This window comes from Typopeltis vanoorti, chromosome 19, assembly GCF_054136105.1.
Source record: "Typopeltis vanoorti isolate ZY-2024b chromosome 19, IOZ_Tvanoo_1.0, whole genome shotgun sequence".
Classification (NCBI taxonomy): domain Eukaryota; kingdom Metazoa; phylum Arthropoda; class Arachnida; order Uropygi; family Thelyphonidae; genus Typopeltis; species Typopeltis vanoorti.
The window spans coordinates 109857742-109873644 of NC_143567.1; the positions used below are offsets into that span (position 1 = coordinate 109857742).

The 15903-nt window shown below is 37.8% G+C and overlaps 1 protein-coding gene across 1 annotated transcript in view; it reads left to right on the forward strand.

The window, feature by feature from the left end:
• Positions 1 to 201: 201 nt before the first annotated feature.
• LOC150096433 (metabotropic glutamate receptor 5-like) overlaps positions 202 to 15903 on the forward strand; it is a 121531-nt gene continuing 105829 nt past the window's right edge. The window contains exon 1 of the mRNA XM_090409062.1: positions 202 to 327. Coding sequence (XP_090265188.1) covers positions 202 to 327 — 126 coding nt within the window. The remainder of the gene's footprint in view (positions 328 to 15903) is intronic.

Consider the following 15903-nt stretch of genomic DNA (forward strand, 5'->3'; position numbering starts at 1 on the left):
GTTTCCATCATCTTCCAGTTCTTCATATCACAAAAACGTAAGGAATCTTTCTGAAAGGAATAAACAATAAATAACCTGAGTAATAATTTGTCTTCACATTTTCCATTAAGAATATCAACTTATAAGTTTTGTATTTGAATAGAAATACTTTGTCTGGGTCCTGACAGTTATACGTAGCGGGTGAAGGAATTTGATTCTAACATGATCAGCAGCCATAATGAAACAAAAATGACCTCCATTCAGAAACCACCAGTTCGTAATTTTATGAGGGTTTATGTGATCGGTTTTGTGGTGCGTAATGAAGTTAAGATGTCAGCTGCTGCAAGAGTACAGCAGTCAATCAGTGCGCGCGTGGATATTCTAGTTTTTTGTTCTCTTTTCCAGCCAATGAAAATTACATTCTCTTCTAGAATCTTTTATAACGTATTTATTAATGGATTAGCTGTCAAAGGGACGAACGAACTTTCTAAACACAAACTACTTTAATTAATAACAGTTTCGACTCAATGCCAGATGTCTCCGAATGTGTTTCCTCCTGGGAGAGATTTCTTTTGGGCCAAATCAACTCATTTAAAGTATCAAAGGCAAAATGAAGTCTTAGCAGGATCTTAAGCCAGAGAGAGAGAGAGAGAGAGAGAGAGAGGATCTCGAGAGGGGAGTTGGGAATGTAATAAAGGAGTAATCAAAGTCTTGAATAACAAATAAGCAAAACTTTGATGCGGTTCTACTAAATTGGAATCGACGCACGAGGGGAAATTAAAAGTCCTCGAACACGGATTTGATGAGATCTCATTTAAGAAATAAAAATCCCATTAGCAGATTGAAGTCTAATTAAAGCAGACCTAATCGAAGGAAGCGAATTCGCTTTCTTAAGGAGAATTGTTCGGATAATTAGCGATCGGAAATTTTTAGGGCTTTCGCAGCAGGGGGGGGGGGGTTCTAAAGTTGTCATTCTCGTCTTGGTGTCACCATCCTTTGTTTCCGATACCATTAGCTCTACCGGTTGCCCAGCAACCGTCTCCTAGTCGGGTATCCCGACACCTGCGAGTGATAATTCCAATTAACCGAGGAAGGTTTAAAAATCCTCGTTAACAGCGATTATCCTCTCGTTGCCGGGATGTTCGGTAATCTCGCGGGCGCCTAAATTAACATTTCCATCGCGAACATTGACGAATGAGAAACTAGAATTCCCTCATCCAGAACAGACGCGACCAATTAATTGACTGGTCGGACGTTGCGGAATTATTCGCGGAACTGAATCGCTGCGGATGGCGAGACGATACCGCAAACTCGCCAAGAATGGCGAAATGGACAGTGGCTCGCAAAATATTAGAGACATCTCCGGACAGCGAGGTCTACTTAACGTAATAAATTTGGCGATGTTTGCACGCAAATTGGATTAAACGTGCACCGAATCGGCATCGCGCGCGTGACCACTCGAGAGGAGAACTCCGGTTAATAGATATGCATTTTGTTCGTGTCAGGTATTACCGCAAGCAGAGAGCGGGTGTCAATCCAGAGCGGCATATTCGAGGGCCACTCGGCTAATGTTAATTAATGGCAGCACGGAAAGAGGTCGCTCGCGTTTCGAGTGAACATTTCCTGCTGCCATCAATTTCGCAGAATGCATTAGGGAACGTCGGATACCTCGAGCACCATCCGACTCCTGGCTTCTAATGATGACGCTATGAAATGATGAGGTAATTTGCGGGGAATTTGTTATTATTCAAAGCGCGATCCACTCGTCTCTATTATCTTCTTTCTCTCTATACATCATAGAAGTCGCGCAACACGACCCACCCGTTAAGGAAGGCCAAGGCACGTGCAATTTATTCTCGTGAGCACCTCCTATCGGTCTACCCACTTATCTGTTTATCCCTTGTTTCTCTTCTCCTATTTAATGCTTCCTCTTTGTGTTTCTCTCTCTTTCTTTCATTTCTTGAAATAATATTTATTAACGTTCTTATCTCTCGTTTCCTTCCCTATCTTTTGTATTTTCTTTCTGACACTGTATCCTCTCTCTCTCTCTCTCTCTCTCTCTCTCTCTCTCTCTCCATCAATCCATCTTTATCTATTGCTCTATCTATTCCTTTCTCTATTTTTATCTATTGTTCTATCGATTCTTTTCTCCATCTTTCTCTATTTTTACATTTTTCTTTAACTCTGTCCATTTTCTTTCTTTCATCTTCTTTACTTCGCCTCTTCCAATCTATCTCTCTCTTTTCTCTTTCCATTCTTTCGCCCTTTTCTTTCTTCTGTTTTTTTAACTGGATTTCATCATTTTTTTCCTCTTCACTGACTCTCTTTTCATCTCCGCATCTGTTAATATTCAGTCCCTTTCTTTTCCGGAACTCAATACTCATCAACGTATTTATTTAAAATTAATGGTTTTTAATTGCTTAATCAAAACAGCAATTCTGCGCTTCGCTTTAAACAAAGGGAAATGGATGTGTAGTTCAAATGCTCTCAGCCCGCAGAGCTTTCGGTTTTTCGAACAAACGCAACCTCGTTTATCACTTATTGCCTTCCTCCAATCCCTGCTGTGAAGGCTTACCTACTTTTATCTTTTGTTATCCTCGTTTAAGACCCGCAAGGAAAGAAGCCAATAACATCCATTGTTCTCGAGATGTCCTTGGCCTGAATACCTCCCCGAGTTCTAATGGCGAGCATTTTCTACCTTTACGAAGACAACTAAAGAAATATTGTGTACTGTTTTGATGGCATGCTCTCATCCAAGTTAATTTGCAAGAGCTTGTTAAAAATAGAAACATCTTAGCGTATACACAAACGAGAGAAACCGTGTATACGACACAGTCCCTCTCATTTCACGGTTCCTCTCACTTATGTCACATACATAAGAATTCATGTTTTATTATTATTTGATGTAATACTACTAGTCTCGTTACAGAAATAATCGCTTTAACTGTCGATATTTCTTCTCGATATCCGATGCATTTCTTCTATCCCAGGCTACCCCAAAATCTAATAAACAAAAAGGGAAGCAATATGAGGCTGATAACTGAAACCGAACGCATCTTTTCCGTTTCGTTCGCCAACCCTAATATCAGAGACGTATCGCGTTACTTGCACAGCTCCTAATCGAATCTCGCTGGAAATGCAGAAGCGAGAAATAAAGAACAACACCCTTTTTTTGCCGCCACGTGTTCCGAATTCGATTGCCGGAGAGGGCTCTGTGTCATCAGTTTTGCGGAAGAATGGACAGCGTGGAACAGTTCGATAACCGTGTGGATTTCTGTGGTGTCACAGACCGACACAGGTTAACAAGAAAGATGAGGTCCGTGTGGTCCGCGTGGCAGGGGATGAATAATTCTTTCACAAGCCATTTTACGCTACACGGGAAAAAGAGGAGATGCCGCTGCACCGCTAGATAAAGAATTAATGCCGGATGTCAAAGGCTGCGTAACGATCTACAGCCACGAAAGAGGCATTGTGGGTAGAGGCTTGCAATATTATGCTTTCCATTTGCTTTCTCCTCGATCCGACTGGAGAAATGGGCGAGGAATGGAACCAAAAGTTTTATTATTTTCATGTTGTGCGACTCTTTTTGTCGTACGTCAGCATTTTACAACGTAGTTAATTTCTTCCGAACACCTCCTTAGTGAGTACAGAAAGGGGTTTAATTCTCTTTGTTCTTCTCTAGTTTCCTTGAATCCATCTAATGTCAGCGATCACTAGCCAGCTTTGATCGTATACGAAGCACTTCTGAACCGGCGTTAAGAGGGAGGCCTTTCAAATCTGCGAAAGACCAGAGTCATTCAGATTAGACTTTGTGCTTCAACTGAGATTTCCGAAGAGAAATAAAGCTCGGGAAGTTCCTCCACTACGGCATCTAATTCCTCTCGACTGGCTAGTGAAGTCCACCTAAAGAGATCAATAATTCATCGGGAGTTGCTCTCCACAACAAAAGGACGTCACAAAGTCTACTTAGCTGGCGATAACCGTTAGAAGAAAGCATGCCCTGCGAAGCAGTTCTACGACTTCGTAAGAAAGGTTTTAGTGTATCTTCTGACTCCGCACATCTATAATTAAACAGTGAAAAAGAATGACCAGTTTCCGTGCAATTTTCGTAACTTTTTATTAATTAACTTTTCCTGCTTCTCTATCATGTTGAAGTCATTTTTAATTCACCATTTCCATAAAATTTGTCTCTTTCTCAAGCGCCATTACTTGACGCAGATCTTATTGATATTTATAGTCTACAGTCTTCCTTGGTTCATTCATTCTTTCAGCCATTTACATGAAACAATAAAAGAAACATCATTTATTGCCGAAGTTATTTCTTTATCAAAAAATGCGTGTCATAAGAACAGATTTAACTCTTCATAGCTGGAGCCTCCGTAGCAAAGTCGGTATAGACAAAGCCAGTGGTCTGAAAGACGTGGGTTCTATTCCTGTCTATGACTTGAGGAACCTTTATTTGGTCTCTTTCTACTAAAGGTGACTTAACCATTCTCAAATGGGTTGGGAGATTTTTCACCGGTAAACTTGGGTTTTTCGTGACTAAGAACAGGAAAATCGGCTCGCTGAACACAGACGGATTACAGACATGAATACTTACGACAATATGTGAAGAAAGAGGGTCCTCACCACGTATCATTACGCCTGTAGTTAACCATGAATCGAATCATGGTAGTTAACCTCCTGGACGACACTTCAATGGGATAGGAGCTACAGCGATGTTGTGATATTTGTCATTCTGTTGGAGATAACTGGATTTGAACCCGTTAGGTAAGCAACGAACCTTTATAGGAGTAAATGTTTGAAGAAGATCAGTTAGTCTATGTCTTACGGGAGGTGACAAGATTTTTCATCCAACATAACAGGAAAACCAGACAGGAGAACACGCAAAATAGATTGTCATAAGGCACTGGCTTCAGATGCTTTCACTGCATTTCAAATAAATTTGTCTCCTTAATTTTAGTGTGTGTGTGTGTGTGTGTGTGTGTGTGTGTGTGTGTGTGTGTGTGTGTGTGTGTGTGTGTGTCATTCGTTAATTTTTTGATATATTTTACTCACTTTACCTAAACTAAACTGTAAGTTTAGTTTAGGTAAAGTGAGTTCTATTCAATTTTAGGATTATTTTTCTCCCTTCGTAAGGCTTAATTTGAGAAGTAGATTTCCGCTTACGTCCGGGGAATATCAAAAAACAAAAAAGGGGCGGAATGCAAAAGTCGATTTCTGAACTATCTTTAACTCTTCCTCTAATCTACGATCACAGGTATTTTGCCATAGCCAAGACAAGAAATCCTCTTATTCGAGTCATCCACTGCAGAAAGAATCGAAGTAATCCAAGCTTTTCTTGATACCTCTTAAGACATTTGACCTGGTGTAAGCACAAAAAGTCTCTTTCCAAACAAGTGGTCATACTACGATGTTTCTCCCACATTTTGCCACTTCACTACGCGCTTGTATTCTGAATGCCCTTCTGCTTCAGGAAATGTGTAAGAAAATTGGATCCGGAGAGAGTCACCTCGATATCCATGTCATTCTGCACTGGACGAAAAATTAAAACCCTTTCATTTGAATTCTTTCTTTTGCAAAAGTAAATCGTCACTCATGAGAGCCTGTGTAGCTCAGTAGAAGTGGCGTTTGCACTCTAGGACGCTTGACCGCACAAAGAAAGACTTTGGGTTCAAATCTAGTCGCCGACTAGAGGAACATTTTCTGCGCCTTTTCTCGACCGGTTCCCCAGTTCATCGATCTCTGTCACGGGCAAGCGGGTTTTTTCTCCATGAAACTCACGTTTTTCGTCCCGTAAACTCAAGAAAATCGGCCCTTGAACCCACATTATTTTCAGACATTAAAAATATTGTGTTAGGGTTAGTGACCACGAGATGGCGGCACTTGCTAGCAACCTTCTTCACTGCGTACAGATTAATTAGTGATAGCCTTGGGCCAGCTATCTCTGATTGGCTACCACTGGAGATCGAACTGCCCGCTCAGTCTCCATAAGTTAGATAGGGCTAAAACGCCTTCGCCTGCTCCCTGTACGGGAACAAAACGCCGTTAGCTGATTGTCACTCATTTCTCCCAAAATAGAATGAATTCTGTTACATTATAAGCACGAACTTTAAAAACAGCATCTCTATCAAGATTTCTTTTATATGATGATGGCGTCATCATGCTACTCTTACCAGTTTAGCAGCGCTATTCATTTTATTTCCTGGAAAAAATATTCAACTTATATTATACTTGTATAATTGCAAATTTGCAAATTTTTCATTAATAAATAATCCAAAAACGTTTGGAATATAAAATAGCAGGAAATGAAAAGTTTTTTTCATTTCTTGCTATTTTAATTGGTTACGGGTATTCCTTTATTCCTGGAGGTTTGATAATCAGAGATGTCATCTTCGCCTGAGATCACTGCTAAATTTGAGTGTATTTTTGCGATATGCTAGACGAGAGGAGATCTCTTCATCCGCACACACACACACACACACACACACACACACACACACACACACACACACACACACACACACACACACACACACACACACACACACACACACACACACACACACACACACACACACACACACACACACACACACACACACACACACACACACACACACACACACACACTGTGGATGTGTTAATTACACACAAATACTGTATAGGACCCTCTTTTCTTATATGTGTTTGTATGCAGTTATTTATCTTTTTTTTTTATTAATTCCGCACACAAAAACCTGCAGCACATTACTGCAGTATGTGAACAAGTGGTTAAGAAGAGAACAACCCAGTCATTTTTTTTCCTTGAACGGCAAGCAGTTTTATTAATTTGTTACCAAAACTCCTGAAGGACAACATACTATGGGCGTGTAAATGGCTGCGTAAATTATTTACATTTATTTCTCGTAGCTCAGCTTCAACGTGGTCTTAAGTAGGTGTAGGTTCGAGTCCCGTCTACTACCTGATGAGCTCTTATCAGGGCTTTTAAGTTTGTGAGTTAGCCATTTATATGCAAGAATGAGACTAACGATGCTACTCTGAAATTTTGGTGATGAAAGTCAATCTGGTAGATCGTGGGCATTGTTAAGTACTGCGGAGTGTTATTATATTCATTGCTCGTTGTAATTCTGTATGCACCTGTACAGGAATTTCTCTATTCTGCATAGAGATCATACTGTAGTTTTGAGCATGGTCGTATAGCTCTGCTTCAGTATAACATGTGTTACTGTAGCGCAGATTGTATCTATGTTACATATAGCATTTTCAATTTTTAATATTTAAGAATCTTTTTAGAAAGAAGCTATCCTTAGCATGAACTTTACTTTTTGGTTATACTATACAATATATGCGGATTCAAGCCTAAGTTGCTATCAACTTTAATCCTAAATAATTTTCTGTATTTACATTTCTCATTGCAATGATAATGCTATAGTCCCAATCATTAAGCATGAAAAACATTGGTTACGAGTGGCTTTTACTAAAACCAGATTTCGCTGTTTAAAATATTGCAATTTTGTTTCAGAAGCACTGAGAGAAAGTTATCAGACGCAGCCAATTAGTAACTATTTTCAAATCTGCGGTCGTCATCCGCAGATTCTGAAGAGAAAATCAATGCAATATCATCTGTGAAGATCGATTTTCCTCGATAATTGCAGACTACAGAAGTTCGTGATTTGTATCGAAATTATAATGTGCCAAGCAGCTACCATACACATCAGTTTTAAGCAGTCTGTGTGTTCAAGAGATCAGTTAAATAATCATTAAAATCAAATTGATTTACTTATGTAATTGGCTTTAATATGCTAATGATTGAATACTTAAATACATCCATTGGATAGATTTAGCACCATAGCTCTGATATCGATCCTTGAATGTGCTGAAGAAGTATTCTATCCAGGAGAACCCACTTTTGAGCATCCAAACTGCGGTGTGCGATTACCTCCAACGCCAACTATTAAAACAGACTCCATCATCATTCTCGACATTATGTTTCCTCGCGCACTTCCCCTCGTCTTAGTATTCTCCATTCTTTCTAATTTACTGCAGATAATCTGGCAAACCATACACGACTTTATAGTTTTGGATGCAGTCCACGCTTCAACTCTATCGACAGCCGCAGGCACGAAGGATGTCTCTGCTCGTGAGCATTTTATTTTAGGCCAGTTACTCTATTCACATCTATAAAGACATTTGCAAGAAGATGTTTTTCGAAATTCTCGAATGCGTGACGAGAGAGCTAACCTAAGAGGTGATAAAACTCAGAAAGCCCTTCTTTGTATTTCTCTCCTACAGTGGAAATGATAACTAATAATTTCTCCGTCGATTTTTATGCTTTTTTTTTATCTTCACTTATACTTTTCGTATTGAATCTAAAAGCGAGAACTATTCTCTTTCTTCTCTGTAAGTCGATTTATTTGCGATGGCGGCATTTCTACAAAAGAATTCAACTCAGAATAGTACGACTTCTATAATGATAGTAAGAATAAAAACCAGTATCTTGCCAGACCTAGAAATAGCAGGATGTACTCTACTAAATAGAGAATAAAACGTCTTATATAGAACCCACGAGTACATCACAACAAACTCGTTACATTTGCTTTCCACTTGAAAAGCTGAGTCAAGATTCTATCTCGGATGCGAGGGATCTTTATGAGGGATTTTCATTTAAAGTGGGGTCAGCTGGTCGCACATGTATGTGGCGGGAATTTTTTCCCTTTTCACAGCATGTCGTTTCATCGCAGACTACGAACGAGCGAGAAAACACTTGTAATTAACAGAGAAGATTGAAAATAAGAAGAGCTGCCACACTAATGAAGAACTGCCAAACTACAGGAACAGGATTGAAATTTCCATATTTTATAGTTTGGGCTTGTGCTTAAGCATAAACAGCGATGCAATAGTGCAGAACAGAAGAAAGAACTGTAAGCTGTACAGAATGAAGATTAATCAATTTGTGAAAATGAGTGTTAATTAAAAATATATCTCTTAAGGAATTTCGTAGGAAGAGTTTTAAAATGTGCAAAATGTTCAAATTTAATATCACAGATTTATATTTTTACATATCATATTAGGGTTTCTGAATTTTTCACTAACAAGTTAATTCTCATTATTATTATTATTATTATTATTATTATTATTATTATTATTCAAATAATTTATACACAGTCAAACCAACATATCATTTAAACAACAAATTGACTGGTGATTCAGATCAATTCAGATTCTACCCAAGAATCGAAGAATAGTCCATCAGGTGGCGTCCATGTTCCAAGTAAAATAGAATTACTTGGAACATGGACTGTTCCAAGTAATTCTATTTTTAATAGATCATATGGGGTCACTTTGTTGATGTTTAATTGCTTTAAATAGTTGGATAGCTTCTTTGAAATTGTACCAACTGCATCGATAACTATTGGGATGGCTTTGGTGTGTTTAAGCCACAGTCGGCCAACTTCGATTGCCAGATCTCGATATTTAGTAATATTTTCCAGTTCTTTGTTGTTAATTCTGTTATCACTGGGTACTGCGATATCAATAAGCCAAAATTGTCGATGTTCGATATTTGTAATATCAGGTCTTTTGTGTTCCAAATGTATTCGAAAGTCCCAGAGAATTTTTGCTGTTTCGTTTTCCAGTACAGTCTCAATTCTATGCTACCACCAGTTATTACAAGTAGAAAAGCCTTTTTTTTTCATACATGCCAATAAACTATTTTGGCCACTTGATCATGGCGGTATTTATAGTCAGTTTGAGCTATTTTGCTGCAGGCACTGATTAGATATTCTGCAGTGTGATCTTTCTGATTGCATAATCTGCATTTGCTGTTATTATTGATGTTGAAAATTTTTGCTTTGATTGCATTAGTTTGTAATGCCTGTTCTTGAGCTGCTAGAATAAATCCTTCGGTTTCTTTTTTAATGTATTAGTGTTGTAGCCATTGCCATGTCTTGTTCACGTCAATTTTGTCCTCAGCATCTCGAAGAAATTGGCCATGCAAAGATTTATTTTTCCAGCGCACATATCGGATATTTTGTTGTTCCTTTTTGTAATCGGATTTGCTTCCTGTTGCTTTCAGAAGGCCCTCTTGTGTAATTGCTTGAAGCATTGGCTCAGAATTCTTCGTCTTCTTAATATTATTATTATTAAGGATTTCTATGGAGTCGCAGACTTCAATCGCCGGGGCATGATTTCGCAATTCAATTCGTACTCGATCTATTAAATGTTTTGTTGTTGTCGATGTTCTTGTAAATACTGCCCACGAAAAGTTGGACATCTGTAATAAAATAATATGTTTAGTCTGCCAGAACTGGATAATCCGGACTGTCAGCAACATGGCTTTTAATAGGCAATTTACAAAACCACCGTGGGTAAGGTGGCATTCAAACCCATAGATTGTTGATGAAAGACCGGAGATTTTGTCCTGTGGACGTAACTCACGTATAATTTTATATACGCACTTCATGTCGTATATTCCCATGATATCGAAGACTCTTTATAGAGGGTTTTAGGATCTCGAATTTAATAGCATATTTATAAATGTCTTGAAACGGATTCGAAGTTTTCAGAACTTGATATCTTATGTTTGTATAATTATAATTTGACGAGTCTCTCTCTCTCTCTCTCTCTCTCGTGTGTGTGTGTGTGTGTGTTATAATTGTTTCAGAAAAAGTATTCATTCCTTCCATACACAATTGGATTGTAAACTACTAATGTAGAATGAAATTTGTTATAATGAAAACTCTTAATATATGAAGAATTCCTTGTGTCTAAATTGTACCTTAAAATCTAATCCGTATTTTGCAAAATATGTTCCATGCAAACCTGCAATGATACTAGCGTGATATTTGCGACAGTTTTCTCTGTAAATTATCGAAATGACTTATCTGAATAGTGTTTAGACTACGTAATATACACAGTTATTAATGAAATCCTAATTATAGAGCAGTGAAAATACCACGCGATACAGATACTTCACCTGACTTTACGACAGACACGACTTCAGTTGATCTCATGAGTCACATCACATTGATTTTTGACAATTCGGGGACCAACTCTTAATAATCAGAGGCTAAATTTCATTTGTATCGAACAGCGGAGCTAAAATGTCCGTTGCAGTATTACTCATATCGATAATTGATTTACGAATCACAGTTTAGGATGAGTTACATTTTTCAAATTTCATTTTGTTGATATTTTACATATAATATTATGATACAAAAAATTTAAAGGTGTGTTATATATTTTATAAGTTTAGCAAAAATAGTTCAAATATGTAAAATTTGTACATTTAGTTTATAAATACAATTTTAATTAAATTTTATTTCTAAAAATTAAATAATTAAATTATGTTAATGAACACGCAAACTCTTTAAATGATTTATATCTATCTCAAACTGTTAAAAATAGAAAACAATTCATACAGATTGTGATACAGCGAATTATACTCGCTTCAAAATTAAGTTCGATTTTAAAATGCTGCGTTTTTATTTAACAATCAGAATATCTTAATTCTAAACTAAAACGATGTATTTACATTACAAAGAGAAATAATGCAAATAATTTCAGGTTTAAAATGCATTTTGTAAATAGTTTGTTGGGTAATGAAGTGAACTATTTAAATTGAAAGAAATTTAAAGCTGCTTTTAAAGTGGCGATGTTAGAAAGGAGATGTTTGACCTTTTACACGCTTCTGTGTTAGAGAAGTTAGTTGTTAGTACCCCCCCCCGCGCGCTTCAATTTCGGTCGTACACAACATGGGAAAAGGGGAATCCTTTAAACATCTTGAAAATCTATATTCAAATCCTCAAAGTGCTCCAACTTCAGACAGGAGGAGCTGCAAAGATATTCGGTCGACTTTAGTGCGGCAGTGGAATAATCGCTCTCATCTGATAACGCTGAGTACAGCAAGGCCCTCCTCTGCTTCCTGTTAAGCCTCAGACGTGCATACATCTGACACTGATAAGAGATCCACTTCAATATATATCGGGGGGAAATTCTTTGAACATCAAGCGAAGTTGACAGCATCAAAGAAGATGCCAGCGCGAGCCACCAGCGGCTGAGTGACGCGCTCTTTCTTTCTTGTTATTGACGTGTACACGTCGCCGAAGAAGCGGAATGTAAGAATTCGCAAAACCATCTGCAGGAATTTCAGCTCTGACTAATGAATTTTAGGCCTAATAGGAGCGGTGGTGCGTGCATTTTTTCATTTGACATCTTAATCTGCTTCTTTCCCGAGTTCCAGATGATCCCAGGAAGTTTCTCGTTGTTGGAAGGATAAAAAAAAAAGAAAGAAAGAAAGAGAATTCTTGAAAGGAAAGAGCGCAACAATTGTTTCTTCAAAATATCGTACGTAGAATGCGAAAGGGTTCCCAATAAAACATCGATGATTCCTTCCGACGCTCTTTTAAAATTCAAGACGCGTCCGACATGGATGTGCATGTTTTCACTGCCGGCCAGATAAATAAACATGCGGTTTCATAAAATTCAAATGCCACACTCCCGTACAAAAGGCTTCGCTGTTCCGGTCCTCGTGCACGGGACACGTAACCCTCTTCACACAGACTGCGCATAATAGATCGGCACGAGAAGTTCGTTCGCGTTTCAGATATGCACGTGGAGATCCTATAAGCAGATGCGCATCATCTTCGGATGAATTGTGCTCCGCAAAAATCCGGACTGCTGTTCTTCAACGGGGATGCGAAATCTGCGTGCGGGTCAACAAATAGCACCAGTTGTTATGGCGGGTAATACTAGCGGCACGTGAGTCTGTTTGATAAGAAAGAAAACGAACAACAAAACTCCTCCATACTGCTGTTAAAAAGAGAGACGGAGAGAGAGAGATAAAGAGGAAGTAAAAGACAGACAGACAGGGAAAGAACTTGAAACGACAAAGAAAGAAAGAAAGAAAGAAAAAAGCATGATGCAGATATCAGATAATGTCTGAGATGATGAAAAGAAAGAAAAGAGGGACAGAAAGAGCGAGTTAAAGGAGACAATTAGAAGGAGGAGATCTTTGGTGAGAAAACGTTAAGGGAAAGATAAGAGGGGTGCTAAATGGAATCAAATTGCTATACGGAGAAAGGAAAAAAAAGAAGAACGAAGAAGGAAGAAATAAATGGAGTATGAATGAGAAAGAGAGAGATGGAGGAAAGAAAAGTAGAGTTGAAAAGGAAAGTAGGGAATGAATTAAAGTTTATTTTCTAACTTTCGAGAAAATAAACCTAAAGACTGAATGAAAAAATAATGAGAAAGAATGACAGAAAACCAGAGAGAAAACAACTAATAAGCATAGAGAGCGCGATGTGGAGTGAGGATTAGAGGGAATACGTGAAAAAATATAAGTGAAAAAATAGAGAAAGGGGGGTGATAATACGAGGGGGGAAGGTCTGTAAGGTTCTGATAACCACCTAGAACAAAAATTAATTAATTTTATGTTTTCTTATATATCCTAAAAGAAAAGATATTTTCTGAAAACAAGTTTTATGAAAGCATTTGGATCTGAAAAAAACATTTTTGTTGTTTATCAGGACTTTCCCTCCTCGTAGAAAGAGAGTCAAATAGAGATATATATACTGTATATAGAGAGAGAAGAAACAGAAAGAACATTAGAAAGATGTGTGTGTGTGTGTGTGAGAGAGAGAGAGAGAGAGAGAGGATGGGAAAGATGATCATAATTAATGACGTGGTCGGAATCAGGGTCAACACGCTCTCATCATTATAACCCCACCTCGTCTTTACCTGTTAGGAAATGATCGAAGTCCTTTATTCTGCTTCTTGCGAGATTCTCTCCTCATGAAGGTCAAGCAAGGAATTTGTCTTCTGGACTTTGATTTCGATTCAATTGAGATTGATATTCTTAAGCCGAACTGTCTTAAGAAACAGCAGTTTGGAGAGACGAAGATGTGTCCTCATCCACTTACTTAGCTTCCCAAATCCCGACCTCAATAAGAAAAATAAATCGCCAACGCATTTGGCGAGTTGAGAGACTTCCCTCGAAAACTCAACGAGAAATAAATTCCACTTCAGCTCGGCCACCAAGGGATCGAAACCTTTTACATTCAACTTTCCTCTGAACTTAGCATTAGCTAGGGAGCAATACTGGATCACCCCGATATTAATGGGTAATCATATGGACGGGGGAGAACTCCTTTTCAGCTCTCTGTTGCAGCAAAGACAAGCAATGCCATACGCAGATCGACCTGCGAAAGTCTTCCTCTTTTTCTTTGTCTTCATTCTTGGCAGGAAATAAACTTCTCCAAGAGACCAGTAATACCAACTTCTTCTCAGAAATAATTAATCATCAACCTACGAAATTAACAGTTGCGACACTCCTCAAAGAAAATCTTCATTTATTTTATAATGTCTCGGTTTAATTTTAAGCACAATATTTTTCTCCTCGACATCTTTTTCTCTCCATAAGCCCATTACCAAAAGTGTTGGTAATATGGCGAAACTCTAATTACGCTGCAAATATCTAAGCAACGGTTGAAAAGGAATAGCAAGTCTTAAAAAAAATCTAGCACGCGCAATCCTCAGAGAGATAGTGAAAGAAAACGCTTTTGTAAAATTCAGGAAAAAGAAATCAAAATTAATGCATGGATTATTTAAGTTCCCATCTGTTGTACACAAATGAACTCGGCTCGTTTATCCTGTGGGAATTTTAATATTTGGCTATCAATGGCGAATAATAAAACCTCTTAAATTAGCGCTAAATTGGGTCTAATGGGATAAGTTGTAAATTTACTTAAGAAGTTGGGTGTAATACACGAAGCATATTCTACGCTATTTTTGCAGTCTTAAGACAGTTTAAAATTAAGCGATGGCGAAGAATGTAAAGCTTCAGATGTTGTTCCTTTCACCGAGACACTTGTAGAGCAAAATATTCTCTGTCGGCATCTTTAAACAACTTCACCATCCAAGATTAACCCTTATGCAAATATTTGTATTGCATAAACTTCAATAAAGGCTGGTTTGTTCCCACAAGTCTCCTTCGTCGGCCTCAATGCCGCGGCCAATTTCATCGAAGGCGAAGAGGACACTCGCAGCACCTCACCAGGGATGTTTTATTGAAATGAAAAGCCATTAAGAGGATTACGTAGAGAGATGAGTCCATCTATTGAAAGCTAATGTTTATCTGAAACACGCTTAGGCCACAACAAAAGGATTACGAGAGGGGCAGTTCTGACAACCCCTTTTGTTCTGCAGACATTGCAGCAAAGTTAGTCACTATTTAAAATGTTGAATTCGCCGACAATTAATCGCATAGCTTTTAAGTGGTCCTTACGGGAAATGAAGGTTAAGATACTTGTGTTTGCATTGGGAATACTGGAACAACCAATTTACTAAAAATTAATTTAGTTACGTAAGTCAACACAAGATACACCATCTGCATTAATCACATAAATGGTGTTTGCGTAATAGACCACATGAAAGATATTGTTAACATAAAATATGAATGTGTTTCAATTAAGTTAAAATTTTAACATTAATATTTGCTAATTAGTTAAATATTAAATGAGTTTCAATTATTCATTTAAATTTAACATCAATTATTTTATTATAGTAATTGTTATTAAATATATACAATGTTTTGAAATTAATTTTTAAAATATTGTTTTGAAAATTTCCTTAGTACACCTTTTTTCTTATTTCATGTTAATAATATAAGATGAAGTTAAATAACTCGAACTTATATATATGAACATCTGAGTTTGGTTGGAGAAGAAAAACCTTGGAGGGTAACGGATGGCAATGCTGTAGCCAATGAAATTCTAACTGAGGCTCAGCTATTGCTGTTACCCTCCTGCCATGATCGGAGCTTTAATAGCTCAATAACACCTTATCCCTACACTGTCCTCTACAGATAACGGGGAATATGAAAAGCATTCTTGCTTCGCCCCTTCAAGCCAGTCCTTATAAGGA